The sequence below is a fragment of the Chinchilla lanigera genome, unplaced genomic scaffold (assembly GCF_000276665.1).
Source record: "Chinchilla lanigera isolate Chin_1 unplaced genomic scaffold, ChiLan1.0 scaffold00020, whole genome shotgun sequence".
Taxonomy (NCBI): domain Eukaryota; kingdom Metazoa; phylum Chordata; class Mammalia; order Rodentia; family Chinchillidae; genus Chinchilla; species Chinchilla lanigera.
In genome coordinates this window covers 21,282,383-21,307,734 of record NW_004955421.1, presented here as the reverse complement: position 1 = coordinate 21,307,734, position 25,352 = coordinate 21,282,383, and the positions used below count along the sequence as shown (strand labels likewise).

At 38.3% G+C, this 25,352-nt stretch overlaps 1 protein-coding gene across 6 annotated transcripts in view; it reads left to right on the top strand.

Annotated features, from left to right (window-relative positions):
- Slc25a26 (solute carrier family 25 (S-adenosylmethionine carrier), member 26) overlaps positions 1 to 25,352 on the top strand; it is a 114,260-nt gene that overhangs the window by 26,596 nt on the left and 62,312 nt on the right. For 5 of the 6 annotated variants that reach the window (XM_013513718.1, XM_013513719.1, XM_013513722.1 and 2 more), the window contains 2 exons: positions 4,654 to 4,758; positions 6,678 to 6,725. The exons of the other annotated variant lie outside the window; for it this stretch is intronic. In XM_013513718.1, the coding sequence (XP_013369172.1) occupies positions 4,654 to 4,758; positions 6,678 to 6,725 (153 nt within the window). The remainder of the gene's footprint in view (positions 1 to 4,653; positions 4,759 to 6,677; positions 6,726 to 25,352) is intronic. 6 annotated transcript variants of the gene reach the window in all.

Here is a 25,352-nt window from a genome sequence, read left to right as displayed (position 1 = left end):
ATCCAACTATATAAAACAAACATTAACAGGCATGAAAAATCAAATAAGCACTAATACAATTGTATTGAGAGATCTCAATATTGCACTGTCACAAAAAGATCAATACCAGTACATCCAACTATATAAAACAAACATTAACAGGCATGAAAAATCAAATAAGCACTAATACAATTGTATTGAGAGATCTCAATATCTCACTGTCACAAAAAGATCAACTAGACAAAAAAATCAGCAATGAAATATTAGAACTGAACCAAACTTTTGAACAAATGGACTTAGTAGATGTCTATAGAGTGTTTAACCCCACAACATCAGAATATACATCCTCCTCAGCTGCACATGGAATGTTCTCCAAAATAGACCACGTACTAGCTCACAGAACATGCTTAAGCAAATGAAAAGGAACTGAAATTATCCCATGCATATTATCAGGCCATAGTGCAGTGAAATTGGAAATCAGTGGCAAAAGAAACCACAAGAACTTCATAAATGTGGGCATTAAATAGCATCCTCCTGAACAACCAGTGGGTCACAGATGAAATTAAGGAAGACATTAGACAGTTTCTACAATTAAATGATAATGACAATACAACATACTGGAACTTATGGGACACAGTAAAGGTAGTCCTAAGAGAGAAATTTATAGCAGTGAATACCGATATCAGGAAAAGAGCAAGCACAAATAAACAACTTAATGTTGAACCTAAAACTTCTACAAAAAGAAGAGCAGGCCAAGCCCAAAGCTCATATGAGGGAGGAAATTACAAAGATTAGAGCAGAAATGAATGCATTGGAGAATAATAAGACAATACAAAGAATCAATGAATTGAAGACTTGGTTCTTTGAAAGGTTAAATAAAATCAACAGTCCTTATCCAACCTTATCAAAAAAGGAAAGAAAAGACTCAAATGCATGCAATTAAGAATGAAAAGGGTAAAATCACAATGGCTCCTGCAGCAATCACAATGAAACCAACTGAGAAATCCAGAAGACCATCTATACCTACTTTGAAAACTTGTGTTCTAATAAAATGGAAAATGCAGAAGAAATGGACAGATTCCTAGATACATATGAATTACCAAAGCTGAATCAAGACGATATAAAAATCCTAAATCAATATCAATCAGTGAAATCAGAGATGTAATTGAAAACTTACCAACAAAGAAAATCCCAGGCCCTTATAGATTCAATGCTGAATTCTGCAAGAAACTTAAAGAACATTTAACCGCAATACCCATCAGACTCAACTAAGAAAGAGAATTACAGGTTAGTCCCCCTAATGAACATAAATGTAAAATCCTCAGTAAGATGCTAGCAAGCAGAATGCAGCAAATCATCAGGAAGATTATACACTATAACCATCCTGGATTCATCCCAGGGATGCAGGGATGGTTCAACATATATAAATCAATAAATGTAATATGTCATATTAACAGAGTCAAGGACAGAAAAATATGATCAACTCCCTAGATGCAGAAAAAGCTTTTAACAAAGTCCAGCACCCATTTATGATTAAAAAAAACCCTACAGAAAATTGGAATAGATGGTCTTCATCTCAATCTGATAAAAACCATCTATGACAAACCACAACCAACATCACACTAAATGGACAAAAACTGAAAAGCTTTCTCTCTAAAATCAGGAACAAGGCAAGGATGTCCACTGTTTCCATTCTTATTCAGCACAGTTCTGGAAACTTTAGGGAGAGCAATTACACAAGAGAAAGAAATAAAAAGGATAATGGTAGGAAAGGAAGAAGTTAAATTACCACTATTTGCAGATGACATAATGCTCTACATAGAAGACCCTAAAAGGTCTACTATAGATCTGCTAGATTTAATGAACAAATTCAGTAGCATAGCGAGTACAAGGTCAGCACTCAAAAATCAATAGCCTTCCTGTACACAAATAACAAACTTACTGAGAAAGAACACCTTTCCCAGTAGCGTCCAAAAAACTGAAATACCTAGGTACCAATCTAATGAAGATTGTAAAAGACCTCTACGTTGAAAACTACAGTACTCTGACAAAGGAGATTGAAGAGGGTTTCAGAAGATGGAGAGATAGCCCTTGCTCTTGGATGGGAAGAACCAGTATAGTGAAAGTAGCCATGCTTCCAAAACTGTTATACAGATTTAACGCAATTCTGATAAAAATTCCAATAGCATATCTTAGAATTCGTGTGGAACCAGGAGAGACCTAGAATAGCAAAGGCAATTCTGGGCAACAAAGCCAAGGCAGGGGGCATCACAATCCCTGATTTGAAATTATACTATAAAGCTACTGTAATAAAAAAAAATCCTAAATGGCAAAAAAAAAACATCCAAAGATCAGTGGGACAGATTAGAAGATACAGAAACAATTCTAGACATACTAAGTTTTCAATTACATCTTTCAGTTACATACTAAGCCACCTTATCTTTGACAAAGATGCCAAACACATTCACTGGAAGAAAGTTAATCTATTTAAATGGTGCTGGAAAAAGTGGCTCTGCACATGCTGAAGATTAAAATTGGATCCATCTCTTTTGCCATGCATTAAACTAAATTCGAAATGGATCAAAGATCAAAATATTAAAGCAAAAATGTGCTGGACAATAGAATAGGTAAAGCTCTTGAAGACAGTGGTGTAGGCAAAGACTTTATGAATAAAACCCCGATCGCACAGGAACTATCACAGAGAATCAACAACTGTGATCTCATCTTATTAAAAAGCTTTTGCACAGTAAGAGGAACCACCAACAGAGTGAATCGACAGCCCACAGTGTGGGAAAAACATGTTTGCCAGCTGTTGCTCCGACAGAGGATTACTATTGAGAACATATAAAGAACTCAAACATATCAGACCTCCCAAACTTAAAGACCCCATCCAAAAATGGGCGTCTGAGATGAACATACACTTCTCAGGTGAAGAAATACAAACAACAAATAAATATATAAAAAATGTTTAACATCACTGGTCATTTGAGAGATGCAAATTAAAACAACATTGATATTCCATCTCACGCCAGAAAGCATGGCTGTTATTCAAGAATTCAACCAATAACAAATGCTGGAAGGGCTGTGGGGAAAAGGAACCCTTCTCCACTGTTGGTGGGAGTGTAGACTGGTGCAACTCTCTGGAAATCAGTATGGAGATTCCTCAGAAAACTATGATTGGGAATAGGATGATTTTAATGATGTTTCATTAAACCTTTCACATCTCTAATAACGTTTCAATGTGCGATAAGTATAAAAGAATTGCAAATGGAATTTTACATGCTTTTTCATCCATGTTTTCAAAATCTGATGTGTACTTTACCCTTACAGCACATCTCAGTTGTCCTAGCAGCTTTTCAAGTGCTCTGTAGCCTCATGGCCAGTGCCTTGTATGTCTTGGCCAGAGTAGCTCTAGATTCAGACTGCTGGGCTGCAGGGTCTGAATAGCCACTCACCTGGTTGTGGTTATTTTGCAAGGAGAAGAGCAGCTGACTCTGTGCCCTAAGTGGAAAACCCCTCACAGGAGAGTTGGACCTGGGCAGCTCACGGTAGCTAAGGTGCTCACTGTAGCTAATGACTTTCGTATTTCTGGTCCTGTTACTTTTCTAGTTTAATAGCCACGTGTTCATTTCTTGGCTGGATATAGCTCCTTGACATACGTTGCAGTCTAAAGTGTTCACTATGTGCTTTTTGGTATCAGAAGCTTTCCAACCCTTGTCTTGAAGGGGAGGTGTTAGAATTACTTGTTCTAAGGCAGTGGTGGCGAACCTATGGCACACCCATCACAGTGGGCACACAGAGCCCTCTCCGTCGGCACACAAGCCAGCTCACCTCAGCAGTCAGATAGCGTTTGTTTTTTTTCTAAACTAAAACCTCAGAATTCAGGTTTAATTGCAGTGTTGGCACTTCGCAATAAATAAATGGGCTTGGGGCTGCAGCTTGGGCGCGCAGTCTCTAAGAGGTTCGCTGTCACTGTTCTAAGGTGTGGATATGGGCCAGTCAGGATCAGTGTCAAGCAGAATCACGTTGCCAAGTTCAGGGATACCGGAAGTCCCTCCCCAGTCGTGTGGTGTGGGGTCTAGTGCTGGGGTGCAGTGGGGCAGAAGGGCAGGGGCACTAGCTAACGGTCAACCTTCCCTCTACTGCTGTGCTATGTTGCTTCCTTCCTTTCGGTTCGTTCTTTGATTAAACAGGGTGGAAATGTCTGTTATGTGCCAGCTGTTGTGGGTGTTGGTGAGTCACAATGAGTAAAGGTGCTTCTTACCATCCAGCGGCTGAGAAGTGTGTGTGGAATGATGTGGACAGCGTGGGAGATCTGTAGAGAACCAGAGAGAAAAGCTGGATGACAGCGGTACATGTCATCCCATCAGTAAGGGCAGTGCTTCATCTATAAGAGTTTCTCCTTTGTGGGACAGAGTCTTTTTGTCCATGTCTTATGCTCTGAGTAACTACTTTTCAGATTATGATGTGCAGTGTATTAACTATTGTTATTCTCTTACTATTTTGTTAGGAAATTTTGTTTTTATTATTTCATAAAATAAAAAATAGACCTTTTGACATCTTACATTAAACATGTACATGATATATTTTTACTGTAGGTTTTGCTTATAAAAAGGGTCAGTGTTTGTAACAATTGTTTCCTTTTCAGAATATAAATAAATTTGTGTATTTTAGGTTGCCTGCCTGATTCGGGTTCCTTCCGAAGTGGTTAAGCAGAGGGCTCAGGTATCTGCTTCTTCAAGAACATTTCAGATTTTCTCTAACATCTTATATGAAGAGGTAAGATGTAGCTTTAGACTTTTTTTGTGTGTTGAAGAAGATTTTATAGTAATTAATGCTGTGGGGCTTGTTCCAGGAGCGTTAGAGGAAAGTTAGAGTTGAACTTAATGTCCAGTTATAGTAACTCTTCTCGAGTTTATTTTTGCCTATTCTTTGTTCTGAATTTTTATTTTCATTTTTAATTCTTTTTTCAGATTTCTAAACAGACACATCTTTAGTGTTCCTTCTGTATGTTTCCTGAGTTGTAATCTTCCTGTAGTTATTTTGGAATCCAACATGGGACAAATTATAAATATGTAAAATGAATTAAAATATTTTATTAAGATATTACTACAATATTTGAATGCCCATAGTAGAGAAATATAATAATGATGCACAACAAAATATTTACATTAACGTGTGATTCCTCTTTTCCTGGTCAGTGTTAGTTGTGGCTCAGAAATTATTCTTTGTATCTTCCTAGCCTTGTGACTAGGAAGCATTTAGTTATTTTCCTTTATATGGTTTTTCTGTTTTGTTTTGTTTTCGGTGGTACTGGGGGGATAAACTCAAGGGTGCTCTAACACTTAGCTAAATCCCCATCCCTTTTTTATTTTATTTTTTTTTTTTTGAGACAGGGCTCACTAAATTGCCTAGGTAAGACTCAAACTTCCAATGCTCCGTCAGCCCCGCTAAGTGCTGGGACTTCACAGGTGTGTGCCGTCATGCCTGGCTCCTTTTCAGTACTTACAGAGGATGTTCTTTAAAATTTTTCTCTGCTTGTGGTGCACTGGGGATTGAACTCAAGGATGTTCCACCGCTGAACAACCTACTTGACCCTTTTTGTATTTTATTTGAGATAGGGTCTTGATAATTTGCCCAAGCTGGCCTGGAACTTCAATCGTCCTGCTACAGCCTCCTGAGTAATTGGGAATATAGGCAGGTGGCACTGTGCCCAGAATTTGGGGAGGGCGCAGAGGGGCTGGGAGGGGCAGGGCGGGGGATTGAACCCGTAGGGCTCTTGCCCTACGCAAAACATATCCAGCCATTCATTTATTTGATTTTACTTTAAAATTGTAAGACAGGTTCTTGCAGTGTTGCTTACGTAGGGTCCACACCTGTGATCCTCCTGCCTCAGAAGCACTAAAATTATAGGTGTGCCTTGCCACACTAAGCTTTTGTTTTGTTTTGTTTTGTTTTGTTTGAGATAGGGTCTTACTGTGTTGCCCAGGCTGGCCTTGAACTCCTGGCTTAAGAGTTCCTTTTGCTTCAGCTTGCTGAGTAGCTGGGACTAAGGGCACATGCCACTGCATCTGATGGTTTTTTGTTTTTGCTGTTGTTGTTTTGTTTTTAGTGGAAATCAGTCTTACTGAATGTAGGTTTTAGAAAAGCTATTCTTAGTGGTCTGTCCCCTAGGTGTGTCACTTCTCATTCAGTGAGGAGACACTGGGGTGAGACTAATTCTACTGGGTCTCCATTGGACCGTGTGGATGGTTAAGTAGATAAATCAAGGTTTGTCTGGAAATACACACCACTACTTTGGTGAGAGATTATTAATGAGCTTCTGGTATAAAAGCTGTAAAATATAATTCTCTTTTATATGAAAGGATAGTTGGTATTTGTGTACATTTGCTTTTGGAAATATATTTTAAGCACTGCAAGTTTTTTTTTAAGAAAAACGTTGAATAACAGCAAGTAAAAGTAAAAGTAAATGTGGAGCCAGTTTTATTTTTGGAGATGTATCCATTTGAAAGACGCTGACCTGCGCTTAGTGTGCCTTAAGCCAGTAGAGAACCTTTAACCTCTTTGTAGAACTGTGGTGTGGCTGAATGTTTGCCAACTCCAATTTTAGAGCAGGTAAATGTCCTTGTTCAGAACATCATTTAGAAATCCTCCTTGCTATTCTAACTTCTGAATTCTTGACTTTTTGTTTGTTTCAGGGCATCCAAGGATTATATCGAGGCTATACAAGCACAGTCTTAAGAGAGGTAACTCACTTAAGTTCCACTATTGAACAAAGAATGATACGCTTTGTTCATTAAATTTACATTTTGTAACATTTAGAAATATATTAGGGGAAGCTGGTTTAAAAATCAAAAAGGGAAACCATCTTCTAAACACTGGAGGTGTGGCCAGCTTTTGGCCTGTGTATTGCACATGCCTGTGTTACAATAAAAAATGTTTTAGATAGGAAGTTTTGTTGGCAGCATAAAGTAACTATAATAAATACTTTATATGTGTCCCAAGACGTTTCTCTTCACTCAGTGAGGCCCAGGTGAGCAAGGTTCCACACGCATGGTAGTCGTGCTCTGAAAGAATCATAGAATGAATGGTTTGCTGGAAGAGCTCTTTTGGTGGTCGGAATGGGTATATGTCGTGTGGTTTTATTGTTATTCTAGAGTGGCTAAATGTCTCTTATAGCCAGAATACTACAAAAGCACTGCTAAGAGTGCGATAGCAAATCAGTTATGTAATATGGAGAATTAATGAAAAATTGGCAATGAAATAAGTGCTTTGAGACAATTGCTTCCCAAGCCTGTATCATGGAGTTATGGCTTGGCTCCCTGATAAGGGAATAAAAGGAGCGGAGAAGTCTGCTGGAGACTGGCCCTGCAGCAGGTCAGTCGGAGAGCAGGGTATCTAGGGACTCAGTGCCTTCTAATGCTGCAGCCCTATGGTTACGTGGGACCTTTTCTTTCTTCCTGTCTTTCTGTCTCTGTCTTTCTGTCTCTCGGTCTGTCTGTCTCTCTCTTTCTTTCTTTTCTGAATGAAAAAGCAAAACTTTACCAGCAACAGGTGATTTTAGTAGACTATTTCTTTTTCTTTTCTTTTTTTTTTTTTTTTTGTCTTTTTGAGACAGGGTCTCACTGTGCAGTTCAGGCTGGCCTTGAGCTCACTTTGTACCCAGGCTGGTCTCGAACTCACAGTGATCCTCCTGCCTCAGCCTCCCGAGTGCTGAGATTACAGGAGTGCACTACCACGCCTGGCAGCGATTTTTTTAGATTATTACAGGTAGCGTGTTTTAATCTTTGTCTCTGATAGGAGAGATTGTTTTGAACTTTAACAGTTGAATTTTAGATAGTGAGATACAAGAGAAACCTTTGGCATGGGACATAATTTTCTATTTAAACACAAGTGAGGACTTGTGTATAACTCTACTGCATCTATATTTTCTATTTGAAGTTCCTTGGATAATAAAGTATTTTTATTTATAAAAGTGTTTTAAATGTAATTAAAGAATATCCCAACTGGAAAAATATCAAAGTTCATTGAAATCTCTCATTTTATTCTCAGTTGTTTTGTTTTCAGCTGTGGACTTCAGTCTGCTTTATGACACACCACCATTGTTACATGTGACTTAAAGGTTTGATTTCCACAAGGTAGCAGCGTCCAGGGTAGCCATCTAGTTGGTGTACACCTTGAAGGACTTTTGGTGGCAGAACTGAATTTTCATAATTAATCATTTTTGTAAAGATGACCTGTGTCTTTCAGAAATATCACCCATACTGTGTCTTTGTTCTGTTCTTATTTTCTAACTTTCTAAATCTGTTATATACTCATAATTTCACATGGGTGTTGGAAAAGATAGGGGGACTAATAATAAACTTTTCAAAAACGTTCTTGAAAGGTGCTGAATACATTTATATTCCACAGAGTACTAATTTTGCATACAAAAAGAGAAAACACATGGTTACAACTACAGTCTATTCGTTTAAAAATTTATTTTGACATATGTCATCCTAGTAATTAATTCTTAGGCTGCCATCCTTGCAAATAGTGTGACCTTACTGAGATGACTTTGTTTACTCAAAATAGCAGAGGTTTGTTGGAAATGTAATTAGGGTCTTCTGCATTGTGCGTATTCATAAAAGATCTTTCAGAACTGATTTTAGTTGATGTATTGCTTTTGTGCAGGATTCTCAGATAGAATGAGAGAAGCATTATTGCTGAATGAAACATAGCTTCTTTTCCAAGTGAGAAAAATAACAAACGATGCATCTGTCTTAAACAACATTCTTGCATTATAAATAGGTTAGATTCTTACATTATTCTGACACCAATATCAAATCTCTTGCCAAGAACTCATTTGATTGTTTCAATAAGAAAATACATGGGGAAGCTTTAGTGAGAATCACTGGGAAACTCAAACATTTATTCTACATGCTATTTTTTTTCTTTAAAATATTTTTATCTCTATAGCAGTAGCCCATTAGAATGAGATTGAAGTTTGAATTCATGCATTATAAGACAGATTATGTGTGTTCTTCAGAGGTTTTTGAATCCTGTCGTACTTTTTTTTAATCCACCTTTGATGTTTGTGGAGATTGCTTGTGTGTCCCTTATGTTCTCTTAAACTGTTTTAGTTCCTGTGAATTTTCTACTGAGTCTAAGCAAGGTCAACAGATTCTACTATTTACCTCACCCTTTCAGTTCTCATTTTTCTCATGATCTTGGCCAAATTAGATGTGGCCAAGTGTCTTGGTGCAGTGGTGTTACTGCAATGAAAGCAGGGAGCAAGGAGGCTGGGGATTTAGCTCAGCGGCAAAAAGCGCCTGCCTGGCATGCGCAAGGCCATGAGTTCGGTTCCCGGTACCGGAGAAAAACCAGAAAAAAAAAAAAAAAAAGAAAGAAAGCAGGGAGCAAAATCATAGCTGCTGTCATAGCCAAGATGATTTCAGGTAGAACACTGGCCAAAAAACTTTGCGGAGAGCAGCCTCATAATGTTGGATGTAAATTAAAAAAAACTTATATAGAGAAAGATAGCAAAGAAAGGCAGTTTGTTTCAAAAGAAATAGGAATAAGTTAAGCTCCGTAAATGTCCACAAATTCTACTCTCCAACATTTGTGGAGTGTTGTGTGTTGGGTGTTACTTAGAACTTTTCTGCCCCAAACGATTCACATTCTCTGGGAAAACAAATAAGGAAGTATGGTCTTCAGGGTGCAGTGTAGTGAAGGCTGTACTTACAAGCACATTCAGGGTGTACCTGGGCTTATAAAGGAAACACTGCTTGAATGGTACTCAGCTAGTGTTGTTGCATAATAAAAGTGAGTCTCAGTTTTAGATCTATCTCAAGCCTGCGGAGGATGCTTCAACAGAGTACTCCCAAACTGGGGTATTGGTCAGGAGGAGAAGTTGAACCTCCCACCTCTGCTGGGTGTTTGCCAGAGGATGGGAAAAAGCACAAGGGAAAAGCCCCGGAAAGGGCCTGACTTGTATCCATGGAGATAGGAGGATAAATTATTGGTATATGGCCCCTGGCTGCACACATCTGAAGGAGAGAAGCTAGTTGGGGCTGTCTCAGTGGTAGGATGTTGCCATTTTAGTAATGCATGGCTCCTGGCTTCCTTTTGGTAGAAGAGAATAGCCATGGAAGAGTTTAGAGGTAGGTGAGGTTTATTCCTTCCAACCCCAACTTTGCTTTTTTTTTTTTTTTTTTTTTTTATCTTTTTAAGACAGGGTCTCACTGTGCAGTTCAGGCTGGCCTTGAGCTCACTGTAGCCCAGGCTGGTTCGAACTCGCAACAATCCTCCTGCCTCAGCCTCCCAAGTGCTGGGATTACAGGCATGTTCCACCACGCCCGGCTCGACCCCAACTTTGCTATAAGCAGTCAAGCAGGCCAAACAAATCATTCAGCCTGTTCCATATGTTTATTGTAACCCCCAGTGCTTAGGTGCAGAAATCACTGCTCATTGAAAAGTTCACTGAAGTAGATAGAACAGCTTTCCAGACATGGGTGCCCTTGCCATCCCTTGGCAGTGAGAACCCCCCCAATCTGTTGGCCGAGCACAGGTCCCTTTCAAGATCCGCCTCTTGATTGTCCTTGAAATCTTTTGTCTGCTCACTTGGCGCCACCCCGACCCCCAGGTCTTCACGTTACGGTCGACTCTGGTGTGTCTTTCCAGAAGCTTTCTGTCTAGGGATTGTGTATTTTGTTGTTTGTTAACCTAATATTTCTTTGGAGATTATTTTAAGCCACTTTATAAAGAGCACTGGTTTTGCATAGTACTTCATTGTATAAGGAGCCATTATTTGCTCAGCCACTGCCCTGTTGGTGGACATTGCTTAATAGTGTTCCAGCGTCGTTTCGTTTGTGCCTGGAGCGTGTGTGGGTTTCACACTAAGAGGTGCAGTCACTTGGTTAGAGGTGTGGGCATTGTAAGTTTGATAGGTAACCCCAAATGGCCCTTAGTGGCAGGAAGCTGAGCTTGCCGGCAGCGCAGTGCTCTGTTTTCCCTGCCACTCCACTGGGAGATGAAAAACGGTATCACTAGTTCTAACTTTAAGTAAGTTGGGCATGTTAACATGCATCTAAAAACTGTGTTGTGTCCTTACTGCTAGTGACTGAGTCTTCACCACATCCTTGTGAGAATTACATGAGAAGATCCAGGTGCAGAACTTTCTGTAGTGACTGTCACACCGTACCGTACACGCTCAGGAAATGGGAGCTGTGATTACCCATATTCTTGGTAACCGAAAGAGCCTTTGACAGTGAAGGACACCACAATGTGATATACAGTTCTGCCCCTTACCAGCTGTCTGCTTTTGGCAAGTTACTTAACATTTCTGAATCTGTTTTCCTGTTTGTGCTAAGAACTTTGCGTAGACTGTGTGCACCGAAATCTCATAGCAGTCCTCTGAGGCAGTAGTACCATCTACTAGGTACTATTCTATTACAGCAGTACCATCTACTAGGAAATTCAGAAATTAAAGCAGTTTCTAAGCTGCTAGGTTCTTGAATAGGGATGTAACTTTCTACATTTGAATGTGTGAACAATTTAATGATGAATAATAATTGTTGTGTTTGAACCAAGAGGTGAAATATTGCTTGTAAATTTTTTCAGTTGCAATTCCAGAGTGTTTTATCCAAATGTCTCATACAAAAGAATTTGTATAACTGTAGTGAATTATAATCTGTACCTGACTTTATATTGACTGGCTACTTCTTTAGGAAAAACAGTATCTTAGTATAAAAATACAGTTTTCCTAACTGATGGGTGAGCTGATCAGAATCACTAATATAAGTGGGTTGTAAAAATTTTATGATTTGCTTTTTGCATCACATTGATGATTTGTTGCACCATGTTTTTCAAATAAGATTGCCCAGAGATTTTCTTACTGAGTTGCAATACTTCAGTGTTTTCCTTTTTTTTTTTTTTTTTTGGGTACCGGGAATTGAACTCAGGACCTTGCGCTTGCCAGGCAGGCGCTGCGGCGCTGAGCCATCTTTCCAGCCCCAGTGTTTCCATTGAAAAATACTTCGAAGCAACTGTAGCTAGAACTTCTAATATATACCATCTTTAAGTCTGTATACCACTACTTACTTTCAAAACAGTAAAAGGGAAAGGGACGTTAGCAGCAGGGTTATTTTGTACTTCTGTGTATTGTGCTGTGTCCCTGTCTCTGTACGTTTCTGTGAATTTGTTTTCTTTGCTGTCTGTCTCTTTGGCTCGTCTTTACACTTGGAGCTTGTCTTCCCATGTAACATAAAAGTTCTTGAAACTGTTGGATTTTACTTCTTTGTGCTGTGCACAGGCTTTAGTACAACACTGTCCACATAGTGAGTACGCAATAAATATTTGTGGTTTTCCCATTTCTTTAAGCTTGATTCTTTTCACTTGTCACGTACCACCATGTCAGAATGGTGAGCGCAAAGGGGGCTCGGGTATAGGCGGGGCAGCGACTCAGCCTGGATATGCACGCTGCACTGCTGTGATCTGTGCGGTAGGTAGGCGATGAGATACTGTACCAAAGAGTACATAATTTTCTAAAATTTCAGTCTGAAACCTTGAAAAAAATAGTTTCTGTAATCTGGTTTTATTTAAAAAATAAGTGCTGTAAAAATTCACTTATTTTCTGTATCTTAGTAATTCTACTGAAAATTCAAGGGGAAAAGTGATTAGGAACTTTTCCAAACTTTTAATATGAAATTGTTTTTCAGTTAAAATCCAATGCAAACATTGAACCCTATTTTAATCCTACATAATTCATTTTATTAACTATGACTAAATAGAACATCTGTTAAAATTCCATAATGTTAACTTCATGGGAAAAGAAAAAAAAATCTGTTTGTTCTTGGAATTTGTCCATCTTTGTTGTTGTTGTTCAAACTTTCACTAAATATGTAACAGAACATTCTTATTAATGGGAATATTAAACAAATGAAAAAGAAATTTCCTCTTTAGTCACAAAGGCTTATGAAATGAGTCACTTAATGGCATTTATATTATAACTACTGTAGAGACGTTTTATGAAGAATGAGGGTAGTTCATTCAGTTAATCCTTTAATGCACGAACCGAAAATTATGACTCCTCAAATAAGGATTTTTGGCCTTCAGTTTTTCATCATCTCTTAAATAAACATTTTAGGAAGAACAATCTAGTAAAATTAATGTAGAAAAATTATTTTAGCCCCTTCGTACATATTTTCTCATGCTCTGTTTATATGAAACCAGCTGCTATTTGCTTTTCTCGCTCCTTTGACAAAGTTTGTTTCCACCGTAAAGTTTTGAAAACGCTGCGTGTTTCCATTTTGGCACATGGGTGGTTTCAGAAGGGGCGTCGTTCCTGCGCACGTGGTTTCCTGGGAGGCGGAGGCGGTGGTGTGGATGCAGGAGCCAGCTTGATGAAGGTGGAAATCCTCTCTTCTTCACTTTAAATGTTATGGCCATAAACTGCGCCGTTGAAGTGGCTGTTGCTCCCTTGTGTTGTTTGTCCCACGTGGAATATCACTTCCTTCATCTTTGTGTTAGTGTGGATTGCAGGTAGGCTGCAGAGAACAGAAAGTAGGAGTACAAATTTTCAACAGATAAGCGCTTTTTTTCTTTCTCCTCCTCTTTTTTTTTTCCTTTTATAACAAGGAATCTGAAGGTGGTTAATCTGAGGCCGATGTGCTGATTAACAGATGACCAGGAGAATTCAGTCTCTTTTTTTTTCTTCTTGGCTGACCTGAATGCTCTGGCCAATTGGCTTATGGTCACAAAGTAGTGGCTGGACTTTTACGCCTCGAGGCCTGTTCAAGCATGAAGGTGGAGAGGGCAGGAGGTAGTTCTAGATTTTTCTGTCCTTCTGTTTATCTGGAAAATGAAAATGTTCCTGGGCCTCCGTGAGTTGCCTGGGGATTGGAAAGTTGCAGAGCAGAAGAAGGCGGGACAGAGAGGCCAGGCAGTACTGTTAGTGAGTCAGCTGCAGTGTGTACTGTGTTCTGTCTGCTCAGCCCCTTACTGATAAAGTCCTTCCCCGCAAAGCAGAGAGCATTTCACACACCGCCAGCTCCATCCCATCCTTGGGTATCCCCTTGCTGACATCCACGAGCACCAAGCATTTTAGACATTTAATTGCACTCTGTAAACTGTAATGTTCCTCTTCGTTTTATTCCTACTGCCTCTGTTCTTTGGGGCACCAATGTGAAAGCTGTTAAAGAGTTATTTGGCAGTACCTCATTATTTTGTAGACGTAAGTTTATTTCAAAGTTGTTTTTCGGGGCTGGGGATATAGCTCAGTGGCATAAGCGCCTGCCTGGCAAGCGCAAGGTTCTGAGTTCGATCCCCGGTACCTCAAAAAAAAAGAAGTCAAAGTTATTTTTCATAGTTTTGATTTTAAAGTTAAAATCCTAGAATATACTTGTATTGATAGAATCATTTGTAAACACTTTCTTTAAAAAAATATGTAAATCACATTTTAAATTGAAGTAGTAGCTGATGTTTGATAAGTACTTCCAGTATTCTAGACACTGTGCTAAGTTTTTAATACCTTTTTTTGTATAATCCTCACAGTAGCCCCAAACCGACTGAAGCTTCCAGTTGTAGTTGAGTCAGGGTTGCCTTTAACAGGGAGAGAACCAAGGAGTCCAGAGCCGACGAATGTATGGTCACTGTATATTTTGCGTTTTGTAGCATATAAATTTTTCTGTAGAGGCAAATAAATATTTAAAGTGAATATTCCATGTTTGTATCTCTATTTGGTTTAAAAACTGCAGATATACATTAGTTCCAGAAGTAATTAGAAGACTTAGATGTAGAGAATCTGCTTTGATAGAACTACTCATAGAGAACAGTGTTTTCTAAGTGTGTTACTATCTGCTGTTTCCATGCCTGTCTTGTGCCATTTGCCCACATGCCCTTTCAGGGGCCTGCTGTGACTACTCAGACAGACAGATCTGCGTCAGTGCCAATCCTGCACCTATTACCTGGTGTACACCATTATCTGAAGGTATCTCTTTTTTATTTACAACTCTGTTTCCAGTTTCTCTCCTCTGTTAGAAGGCAGGTGCTTCTTGTCTGTTCCCTACTGTTAATCTAACACCTAGAACACATAAAATGTAGAATGATCAAACTGAATCATACTTGCTTCTCAGAAGTATGCCTAAGATTTTTAATATTTCTGGATTTGGCGAACATGGATTTAGTGAGAATTTTGGGGTCCTCACTTGATTCCCAGACAAATTAATGGTTTTCTGGCAAACAAATGTTCTTCACATTCCGTGAAGTCAGTTTTCGTCTTGACTTTTCTTAATGCATCTCCTGGTAATCTTGTGCTATCCACAAATAACCCTTATTTTACTTTTGTCATTTCTAGTTATGATGGCTCTTGTGAATATTACATATAGAAAGAGTAAACAACTTATACATGAAGAAGATCTTTCAGATCTTCAGATGCAAATTATGGCCAAGGAACAGAGTTGAGTTAATTTTGAATTTCTCAGTACTGAATTCCATCTTACTATCTGAACAAACACTACGTTATCAAGAAGATTAAGCAGCGTGTTATATTTACATATTAAGAAAACTAAATTTGAAGTCAAATCTAGAACTTCTATGAGCAGTTCAGAGACAGTAGTTGAAGGTAGCCATTAATGCAATTACTGAAATGTTAATTTGTAGGTTTTGATGAACCGGCTGCAGATCACCTTGGAATCCTGTAATGAAAAATGGTTACCTTTAAATAGTAATTGTGATGATGCATTTACATATATTTTTGTAATCTTTAGATTACTAAGTGGTAAAATACTGACTCTTTCTCCAGGTCAGAAAGCTGAGGTTTAGAAGAATTAGAAATATAGCTAGGAAGGGGCTAGGCCTGGAATTTGAAGTCAAGCTAATTAGAGTTCTAAAGTTTGTTTTTTGTCATAGTTTACCTTCTCACAAGTTTAAGAATTTTTCAGGAAATCCTATTAAAATAAAATGATGGCAGATCTGTAAGGCTTGGAGCAGATCTGTTGGTCTGAAAGTGTAGCACAACTTCTGAGTGTTATAGGATTCCTTTTTGCACTGGGCATTGAACTCAGACTTTTTGATTTCAGCTACATCTTCAGACCTTTAAATTTTTTTTGTTGTGAAATGCAGAGTCTCACTAAGTTGCCCAGGCTGGGCTCAAGCTTGTAACCCCGCTGCCTCTTCCTCCCAGAGAACTGAGATTGTAGGTATGGACTATCAGAACCAGCTTTTAAGCAGTCTTAATAAAGGATGGATGAAGAAGGATGCTGAAGTCACATAATTGTCATTTAGAAGCATTTCACTGGGATCTGCCCATATATGTGGGTCCATTTTTAAAAGAAGCAGAAATCAGTGAGGAAGAAGGATATTTCTTATTTTTGAAAATACTCTGCCTTTTATTATTGAACATGTGGATGCAAAGCTTGTGGGATAAAATCAGACCCTAGAGGGCGCACAATGCCCGTGTTCTAGATTTTGATGGAAGAATCAAAATATGTGTGGACCTGGAAGTACCTAGGCATTCACAGCAATGGGTCGGACTGGAAAATGAAAATCCAAGCGTGATAATGTCTTCTCACCCAAGGTGCGCAAATGCATAAGTTTGTTTTTATCTTTTGGTGCGCGCATGCACAGAATTTACTTACTTTCTAACGTTTCCAAACCTTTACCGTGGAAAACTTTACAGATACATAAAAGCAGATTTGAAAATGGGACTGCAGTCCCGTCGCCCAGTGGCAGCGACGACCACCTCTTGGCCGTTACTGTTCCACCTATTTCCACGGCTGCTTCCTGTTCTCCTTTATAACTTGATGCAAATTCTATACATTGTTTTATCCTGAAATGCTTCACTGTGCGTCTCTAAATATATAAAAAGTGAATGTTACAACAGAAAGATAAGTACTGTACTGCACGATCTCACGGGTGAAACCTAGAAAGAGTTGAACTTGTAGAAGCAGAGAGCAGAATGGTGGTTTCCAGGGTCTGGGAGGGCAGCAGGGGAGATGCTGGACAAAGTGTATAAACTTTGAGTTGTACGACGAGGACATTCTGGGTATGTAAAGTAGAACAGGAACGGTGATGGATGTATTTTATTAACTTGGTCATGGTAACCATCACATAATGCATACATGTGTCAAATCATCACAGTGTATACGTTGGGTATATATATATCATCTTTATCAGTTTTTTAAAACTATGAGTGTGTGGTCTCTTAAGTATTTCCCTCATGCTGTTTATCAATGACAAAAAGAGGGACAGTAATTTTACAGTTGGAAAACTGGCAGACACTATTAGTAGTAAGATTCACAGCATTCATATCCATTATGGTACCCCAGAACGGCATTATGTCACTTCTTTGGTCTTTTAGTCAAACGAATAATTTTGGTGTGATCATGAGAAAACATCCTATAAACCCAAATGAGGAGATGTGCAGAATTGTTGTGGCTAGGGATTATTAATCGGATCACTTTGGGATCTGCTCCAAGGGTTGGTGCAGCATATTTCTGGATATGTCTGGGTGAGTCGTGGAGGTATGACCTTTAGTACTATATGTGGTCCCTGGTCTTTTCTTCTCTGGCGCTGTTCTCACAGTCTACTTCCTGGCCATCGTGAACTCAGCAGCTTTGCTCTGCCATGCCCTTGCACCACAGTGCTCCTGATTTGGAGCCAGCCGGCCGTACATTGAAGCCCCTGAAACCACAAGCCAAATTAAACTTCTCTTTTAAATTGTGAATATCAGTACTATGTCTTATTAACAGGAAAGCTAAGTAATACAGCTCTCAAGATCATGAAAAATAAAAATGAAAAGATTGTCCCAAATAGAAGACTAAGGCGCAGCAAGTTAATGCAATATGGTATCCTGGATCAGACCCTGGAACAGGAAAAGGACGCTTAGGGAGAAAATTGGTAAAATTCATATGGGATCTATAATTTAGCTATTAGTACTGCAGTAATACTGGAGCTGGTTTTGATAAGTGTAGTCTGGTTAAGATACTAATCCTAGGGAAGCCAGCTGTAGAGTTTATTATAAACTCTACCATTTTAGCAACTTTTATGAAAGTCTTTAAATTATTTCAGAAACAAAAAGTTTAAAAGGATTGCCAGATTTGGGCATTATACTTAAGTAAGTGCAAATAGTTACTCTTAAAATGATCTAAAGTAATGACAAGTTAAATTTAAAACATTTTTTCTTATTAATTTTTATCTAAGTAATATGTGAAATCAGTAACAAGCCTAATGATACAGAATTGAAGATGAAAAGCCACAGTCCCTTGACTGTGCCTTTGTTCTTTTCCCACTCTGCTGTAGAGTTACTCTTTTAAATCTATTTCTATTTTCAGTTCTTCTGATTACATTCACATTCAATATAATATATTTAAGCATCTGGTTCTTAATTTTCAACTTTGGTTAGTCATCTATTAAATTTTGGGATGGGAAAATGTGATCTAGCTCACACGATACTTTTCAATCCTGTCTCATCCTAGCATTTCAGATACATACATTTCCTTCTTTTGGTTATTTTAGAATCTTTGTAAGTCATGTATTTGTGCCTGCTGGCCCGCCCCCCTTTCATTTTGGTGCCAGACATGGAACCCGGGGTCTCTCAGGTGCTAGGCATATGCTCTTCCACGGAGCTACGCCCTCAGCCCTGTGCCTTTATTTCTTATGCCACAGACTTTTAGCATCTTAAAACTTTCTTGTCTCATCACGAGGCTGTAACTTTCTTTTTTACCTCCTTGTCTGACCTAACTTAAAAATTCTGTTTTTTGGAAATACTTTCAGCTGCGCTTTCACCCCCAGCTCTGAAAATGGCTGACAGTTTGGTCCTGTTCTTCACTCAGAATCACTGCGTACTTTTCTGTGTGGATTCTACAAGTTGTATGCCGGTGACCTCAAATACGTATTATGGAGACTTCCTGAGCAATGACCAGGCCAGATAGCGTGCTAGGGTTATTGTTCCCTGTAGTGTGGGTGCTGGCTCACCCTGAAGGGAGTGTTCCCAGCATCGGAATTAGGTAGAATACCATTTCTTGGACTCTTTCCATTGCTAAAATTCAATCTTATAAATTGAATTTCCTGAATATTTGGGACATGAACTTATTTTTTCTTAGAGTTTCTAATTTACTTTTCTTCTTTTGTTGTTTTTTCAGGCCAGGGTGCATTACTTGCTTTAAAAAAATACATTTGTGACAGCCTTGAAATCATACTGTCTTTGTACCAAGTCCCTTTCTCTTGAGAATCTTAGACTCTTCCACTGTTCTCTTTCACTCTGGTGCTGTGTTCACTAGGTCTGATCATCTCTTCGCTGGTTTCACAGTTGGGTTTGCTGTTTCCTGAAGGCTGCTGAGCACGGTGTTTGAGACCGTCAGCTTTCCAGCCAGACTGCCTGGGATCAGCCACAGCTCTTCCTCTGCCAAGCTGCCACCTGTGGTGCCTTTTCTCCTTACTTCCGGTGCTTTTTTAAAAAAATCCATGCTAATAAATCAGTCTCAGAGCTAATCTCTTTCCCTCTCTCCCTTCCATTTCCTCTCTTTTCTCCCCCTCTCCCCGACTTTCTTTGACTCTGCTTTTGCCCTGAAACATTCATTCTAAGTCAGTAGCAGATATTCTGGCAGTTAATCACTAAATATTTCAGTATATATCTTCTAAGAATGGAGTCATGGTTCTCATAACTACTTTATCATTCCCAAGACATTTGATGATGTTGTGTTAACATTATCTACTACATGGCCAGTTTTCTGTATTATCGCAGCAGTAAGAGCCTTATATCCTTTATCTCTCTTCAGGATCCAGTAAAGGATCACAGATTGTATTTGGTTCTTATATTCCCCAACTTTGTTTTCCATCACATTGACATTCTTGGAGAGTCCAGAGTACTTACATTATGAAGTCCCATAATGTGACTTGTCTGATTTCCTTATGATTAGATTCAGGTTACTTTATTATTATTATTTTTGCATGGGTACTATCTATGTATTGTTGGGTACTCCGTACTGCTTTATACCATGAGAACATAAATAATGCCCGAGTTGGTGAATCTGGGTTTAAGCATTGGAGTAAGTTGCTTTTCTCTGGCTTTCTGTACCAGAACATATTCAGTTCTCCTTTATTACTAAAAAGTAATCTGTGGGGTAATATTGTGAGACCATGTGATTATCCTGTTCCCCAATAATCTTTCACCTAATAGTTTTACCATCTGTGGAGGAGCTGAAACATTTATTACATTAGTATTGCAAAATGATGATTTTCCTAATACTGTCACTTTTCTCTGAATTTATTAACTGGCATTCTTCTGTAAAGAACTTTCCTCTTTCACCCCCAGATTTACTTTTACTATTCCCATGGACTCATGGATTTTTTTTTTACCAGCCTCATTGAGATATAATTTGTGAACTATGTATAATTAAGTGACAGTTCACTGGGTTTTAGTGTGTTCACAGATATATGCTACCCATCACTACAGTTATGGATTCTTTTTTACTCAGTAATTATATCCATTACCACATTATTCTTTTTGATGCTTAAACTGTCTTAAATTTGGTCAGTGGGAGCCTCGTCAGGCTCACTTGTCTGTTCTTTGACATTTGTTCCATTGTCCTGTGAGAACCAACTTGAGTGGCATAACAAGCTATTCCAGCCCTACCTGTAGTCTCCCTGGCAGATGCTGTAATGAGCCACCTCCCCAAGGAGCCCTGGATTTCTTGTAGCAGGAATAATATTTAGAAATCAAGATGTAGGCTTAGGTATATGATTGTATCTAGGGTCTGTTAGTGGGGAGAAAAAAATTCTAAATACATATTTCTTCCTTCCCACTTCCATATGTACATTTCAAGCAAGAAGAAATCATGATTACTGTTTGTCTTTAAAACTAACCTGCTGTGACACTGTGCTTACAGTGCTATGAATTGTAACACGTGTGTTTCTATAACCACCAGCACAGTCAGGATATAGGGTGTTTCTGTCATCCTGAAACTTGGCTGTGCCGTCCCTTTGTAGTTCTGCTTCTAACTACTGGCAACTGTTGATCTGGTCTCCACTGAATAGGGTTTGGTTTTGGTTTTTGTTTTGTTTTGTTTTGTTTTTGAGAATATCATTTAAATGGTTCGTTTAATTTACAGCCTGTTTAATTTTTATTTTTTTTTTAATACTAGGATTTAACTCAGGGACTCATGTATGCTAGGCAGGTGCTCTACCACTAAGCTACATTCCCAGCCCTTTTTATTTTGCTCTGAAATATAGTCTTGCTAAGCTGTCCAGATTGGCCTTGAATCTGTGATTCTCCTGCCTCACCCTCCTGAGTAGCTGGGATTATAGGCAGGTCCCACCATATCTGGTTTATTGGAATAATCGTCTAAGAGTAGTTTCTGGCACATAGCATAATGCTTTCGAGATACATTCTAAATCATTGTGTGTATCAAAAGTTTGTTTCTTTTTGTTGGTGGGTAGTATTCCATTATTCCATTGTTTGGGTGTACAGTGGAATACAAAAATAGGTATTTATCTGTTCATTCACTGAAAGACATTTGAGTTCTTTCCAGTTATTATGAAAAGAATTGGTATAAATAATTGTATTTAGGTTTTTATGTCACCACATGTTTTCATCTTTCTTGGGCAGATACTCAGGAATGTGATTGTTTGGTCATAAGGTAAATATAGGCTTAATTTCATGGGAAATTGCCAAGTTTGTTTGTGACCATGTAGTTTTGCGTTCCCACCAGTAGTGTATGTTCTGCCTCCTTGTCAGCACTTGGTATTGTTAGGATTTTTTATTTTAGCCATTCTGATGTCTCATAATGATTTTAAATTTCATTCAAAGGTGTGGTGAACATCTTTTTATATGCTTATTCATCATCTTTATATATTTTTTTGGTAAAGTATCCATTCAAGTCTTTTGTCCAATTTTTAAAATTGGGTTTCTTACAATGCAGTTTTAAAAGTTCTTTATGTATTTAGAACGCCAGTTCTGGTCAGGTATGTGATTTGCAGATATTTCCTAATAATCTGTAGCTTGTAATTAATTCTATGAACAGTATTACTTTGCAAACTAAAAGTTTTGAATTTTGGTAAAATTCAACTTACAGTTTCTTTTATGAGTTGTTCTTTGGTTGTATGTATAAGAACTTTGTCCCTTTGGCAGCATATATACTAAATTTGGAATAATACAGAGAAGATTAGCAAAGGCCCCTGTGCAATAATGACATGCAAATTCCTGAAGTGTTCCATATTAAAAAAAAAAAAAAGAACTTTGCATAATTCAAAGTCACTAAGGTTTTCTGCTTTGTTTTCTTCTAATGATATTATAGTTTTATCTTTTACATTTATAATTTATTTTGAGTTGATTTTTAAGAGTGACATGTAGGTTTGTTTTCTGCGTGTGAATGTCTAGTTGTTCCAACACTGTTTTTTGAAAAAAACTTTGTGCCCTTCTTTGTTGGTATTTTTTGGGTTTTTTGTTGGTTTTTTTTTTTTTTTTTTTTTTTTTTTTGAGACAGGGTCTTGCTAAATTGCTAAGTTGCTCATGCTGGGCTAGAACTTGCAGTCTTCCTACTTTAACCTCCCAGAGTGGTGGCCTTACAGGTATATACCAACATGCCCGGCATGTTGTACCTTTTATAAAGGTACAACAAAGAATTTTTACCTTTTGTACCTTTTATAAAATCAGTTGGTCGTGTTTTAGGTAGTTCTGTGTCTAGAACAGATATGTACTGCTTCCTTGCTATGCACCAGGCAGTGTCTTTGTTTTCTTTTCTTGTTCAGGTATTTGTTTTCATATTTTTGAACATCTGTGTTGAAAGATGATGTTTGAAAGATGATTTCCTAAGGCATTTCCCTTTATTTCATTTTTTAATTAACAGGCTAGACTAAGAAATACTTCCAGTCTTTTTCTTTTTAACTCAGAGGAAGATTGAAAAGATTCCAAAAATTACGTATCTTTTATATTTTATTTTCCATTTCTCTGAGAATGCTATTTTTAAATTAAACTTCTGTGACTGATTTATTTCACTTAGACTTATGTTTTGAGGTGCATCCATTTACCTAACAGAATGCTTACTTTCTGTTGAATTAATATACTATCAATATGTGAATTAATACAAGATATTAATGTTTCTAATATTATCTCTAAAGGTCAGCCTGGAGACCTTCCTGCCTCAACCTCCCAAGTGGTAGGATTACAGGTGTGCAGCACCATGCCCAGTGACTCTCATTTAGAGATAATATTAGAAACATTAATATCTTGTATTAATTCTAGAAGTGAGATACCATTTTGTTTAATAAAGTCATCTTTGTTGTTGCTGTCGTTCACTAAACTATGTGAGGTTTTATAACGCATTTCATTTTTGGCTTTTCCTTATCAAAATGTTACTATAACAGTAGCCTCTTTCTTATATAAGACATGCCGGAGTTCTAGTTGTGATTATGCGACTGACTTACCGCCTTGTGCCTTCTGACATTGTTTAATCATTGCCATCAATGATTTCCTCATTTTTAAAGTGGTTGGTAAACTATGACCTGTGGGCCAAATGCAGACCACAGCCTGTGTTTATAATAAAGCTCTATGGCACGCAGCCTCACTCCTACATTTATGTGTTATCTGTCTGCCGCCGTGCTGCAGTGGCAGAGTTGAGTAGTTGTGACAGAGATCGCATAACTCACAGAGCCTAAACTGTTTTCTGGCCTTTCATAGGAAAAATGTGCTGAATTTTGGAGTAGGCAGTCTCTAGGACCTCTGCCCTGCCTGGAGTGGGTTTCCTTTATGTCAGTTTAGCTTTAATTTTAAGTTCAAAAGTCTTTTCTATTACCGTCTTCGCCTCTTAACAAGAGCATGAAAATGCCCACCCGGTTATTGGTTCTCAGAATGTGGTACCTGGAACTTGTTAGAAATCCAGATTCGGAGGCCCCTAGATTTCTGATCTGAAACTCTGGAGAGCGGCCACAGTTCCTTATGTTAGACGCTCCAGGTGATTCTGAAACCTGGTGAAGTGTGAGACCTGTTGGGATTGATGAAGTTCCCTTGAAAGAGTTTCTTACGAGGTAGGGATGTAGCTCAGTGGCAGAGGGCTTGCCTAGCATGCAGAGGCCCTGGGTTCTATCATCAGCATGAAATAACCCTCTTGGATATCATTAACAGAAACTTGTAAAGTTAATAGTTTATCTTTTCTTCCCTGGTAAATGCATCTGTCATAAACTATGAGTTTTAAAAAAGATAATGACAAACTCCTGAAGGATACATCTATGTTACCTTCAGCAGGCAATTTTAATAGACAAATATATATATATATATTGCGATTTATTTCTTCATGAGGTTTTCTTTGCTTTGGTAGAACATGACTTTGAGTTATCTTAAAGCTAATGATTTGAAATAAACAATTTTCACAAGGAGATAATTACCTTAGGAGGTATTTTGCTTTTAAGGAAAATGCTTTAAGAAAAGAGCATTTAATCAACCAGTCTGCTTTGACTAGATTTCTTAACCATTTTACATGAGGTCACTGTTGGATTGGCTGTATTTTCAGTATTAAGAACCACTAGAAGACGACTCATTTCTGTTAAGAAAGATCACAAAACCTGTGCTTTGTATTAAATCTCAAAGAGAGGAATAGCAGAATTGTACATGTCAAGAAAGCATTACAGGATGACGTTGTTATTTGGAGAATTGCTTTCATCTCTGAGATGTCTCACACCTGCCTCACTGAGCGCAGAATGTTTCCATCTCATGAAAAGGTCTTTGCCCTTATCCCATTCCCAAGGTCTACGGATACACCACCGTAAGAAGGGAAAGTTTTCACATAAAAACTGACTTAAAAGTGCCACCTAAAAATGCAGGATGTGTGAACTCAACTTTATTTTGTTGAAAAGGGGACATAGATTTTGTCTGTGGTATATTTACTACATTATGTGGTCAGCGTGTGACCACATGGGTATATATTGAATTTGATAGGTGTGTGAATGTGCACGCCCATGTTTCCATATGTATGTCTACCTAATGCATGCAGCGAACTTTTGATTACACAGTCCTCTCACAGTCCTTTGTAACTGCTTCTAAGACCTTTTATGCCTCTCGGTCGCTAACACGTTTCTGCGGGTCACATTTGCATGCTAGCTGCCTTTACTTTTCTCCATTTTTAATATGCCAAACGTGCAGTATGGGTCAAGGGGCACAAAACGTGTCTGTGTGTGCGGCTGTGTGTATACGTGTTTATGTAGGAGTTAAATGTCTGCAAATGTTGTTCGTTAAATTCTGTGAAATGTTCTTCAGAGAAGCTGGTTTGGATTTTTAGCTTGTAGGTGATGTTGCTTTTTATGGAACGGTGTGCTTGCTTGACTGTCACGGGGGCTGTTAGTGTAATTCCTGGAGAGGCTTTCTCATGCTGGTAGGTATGGAAAAGGGCAGCGTTTATTTG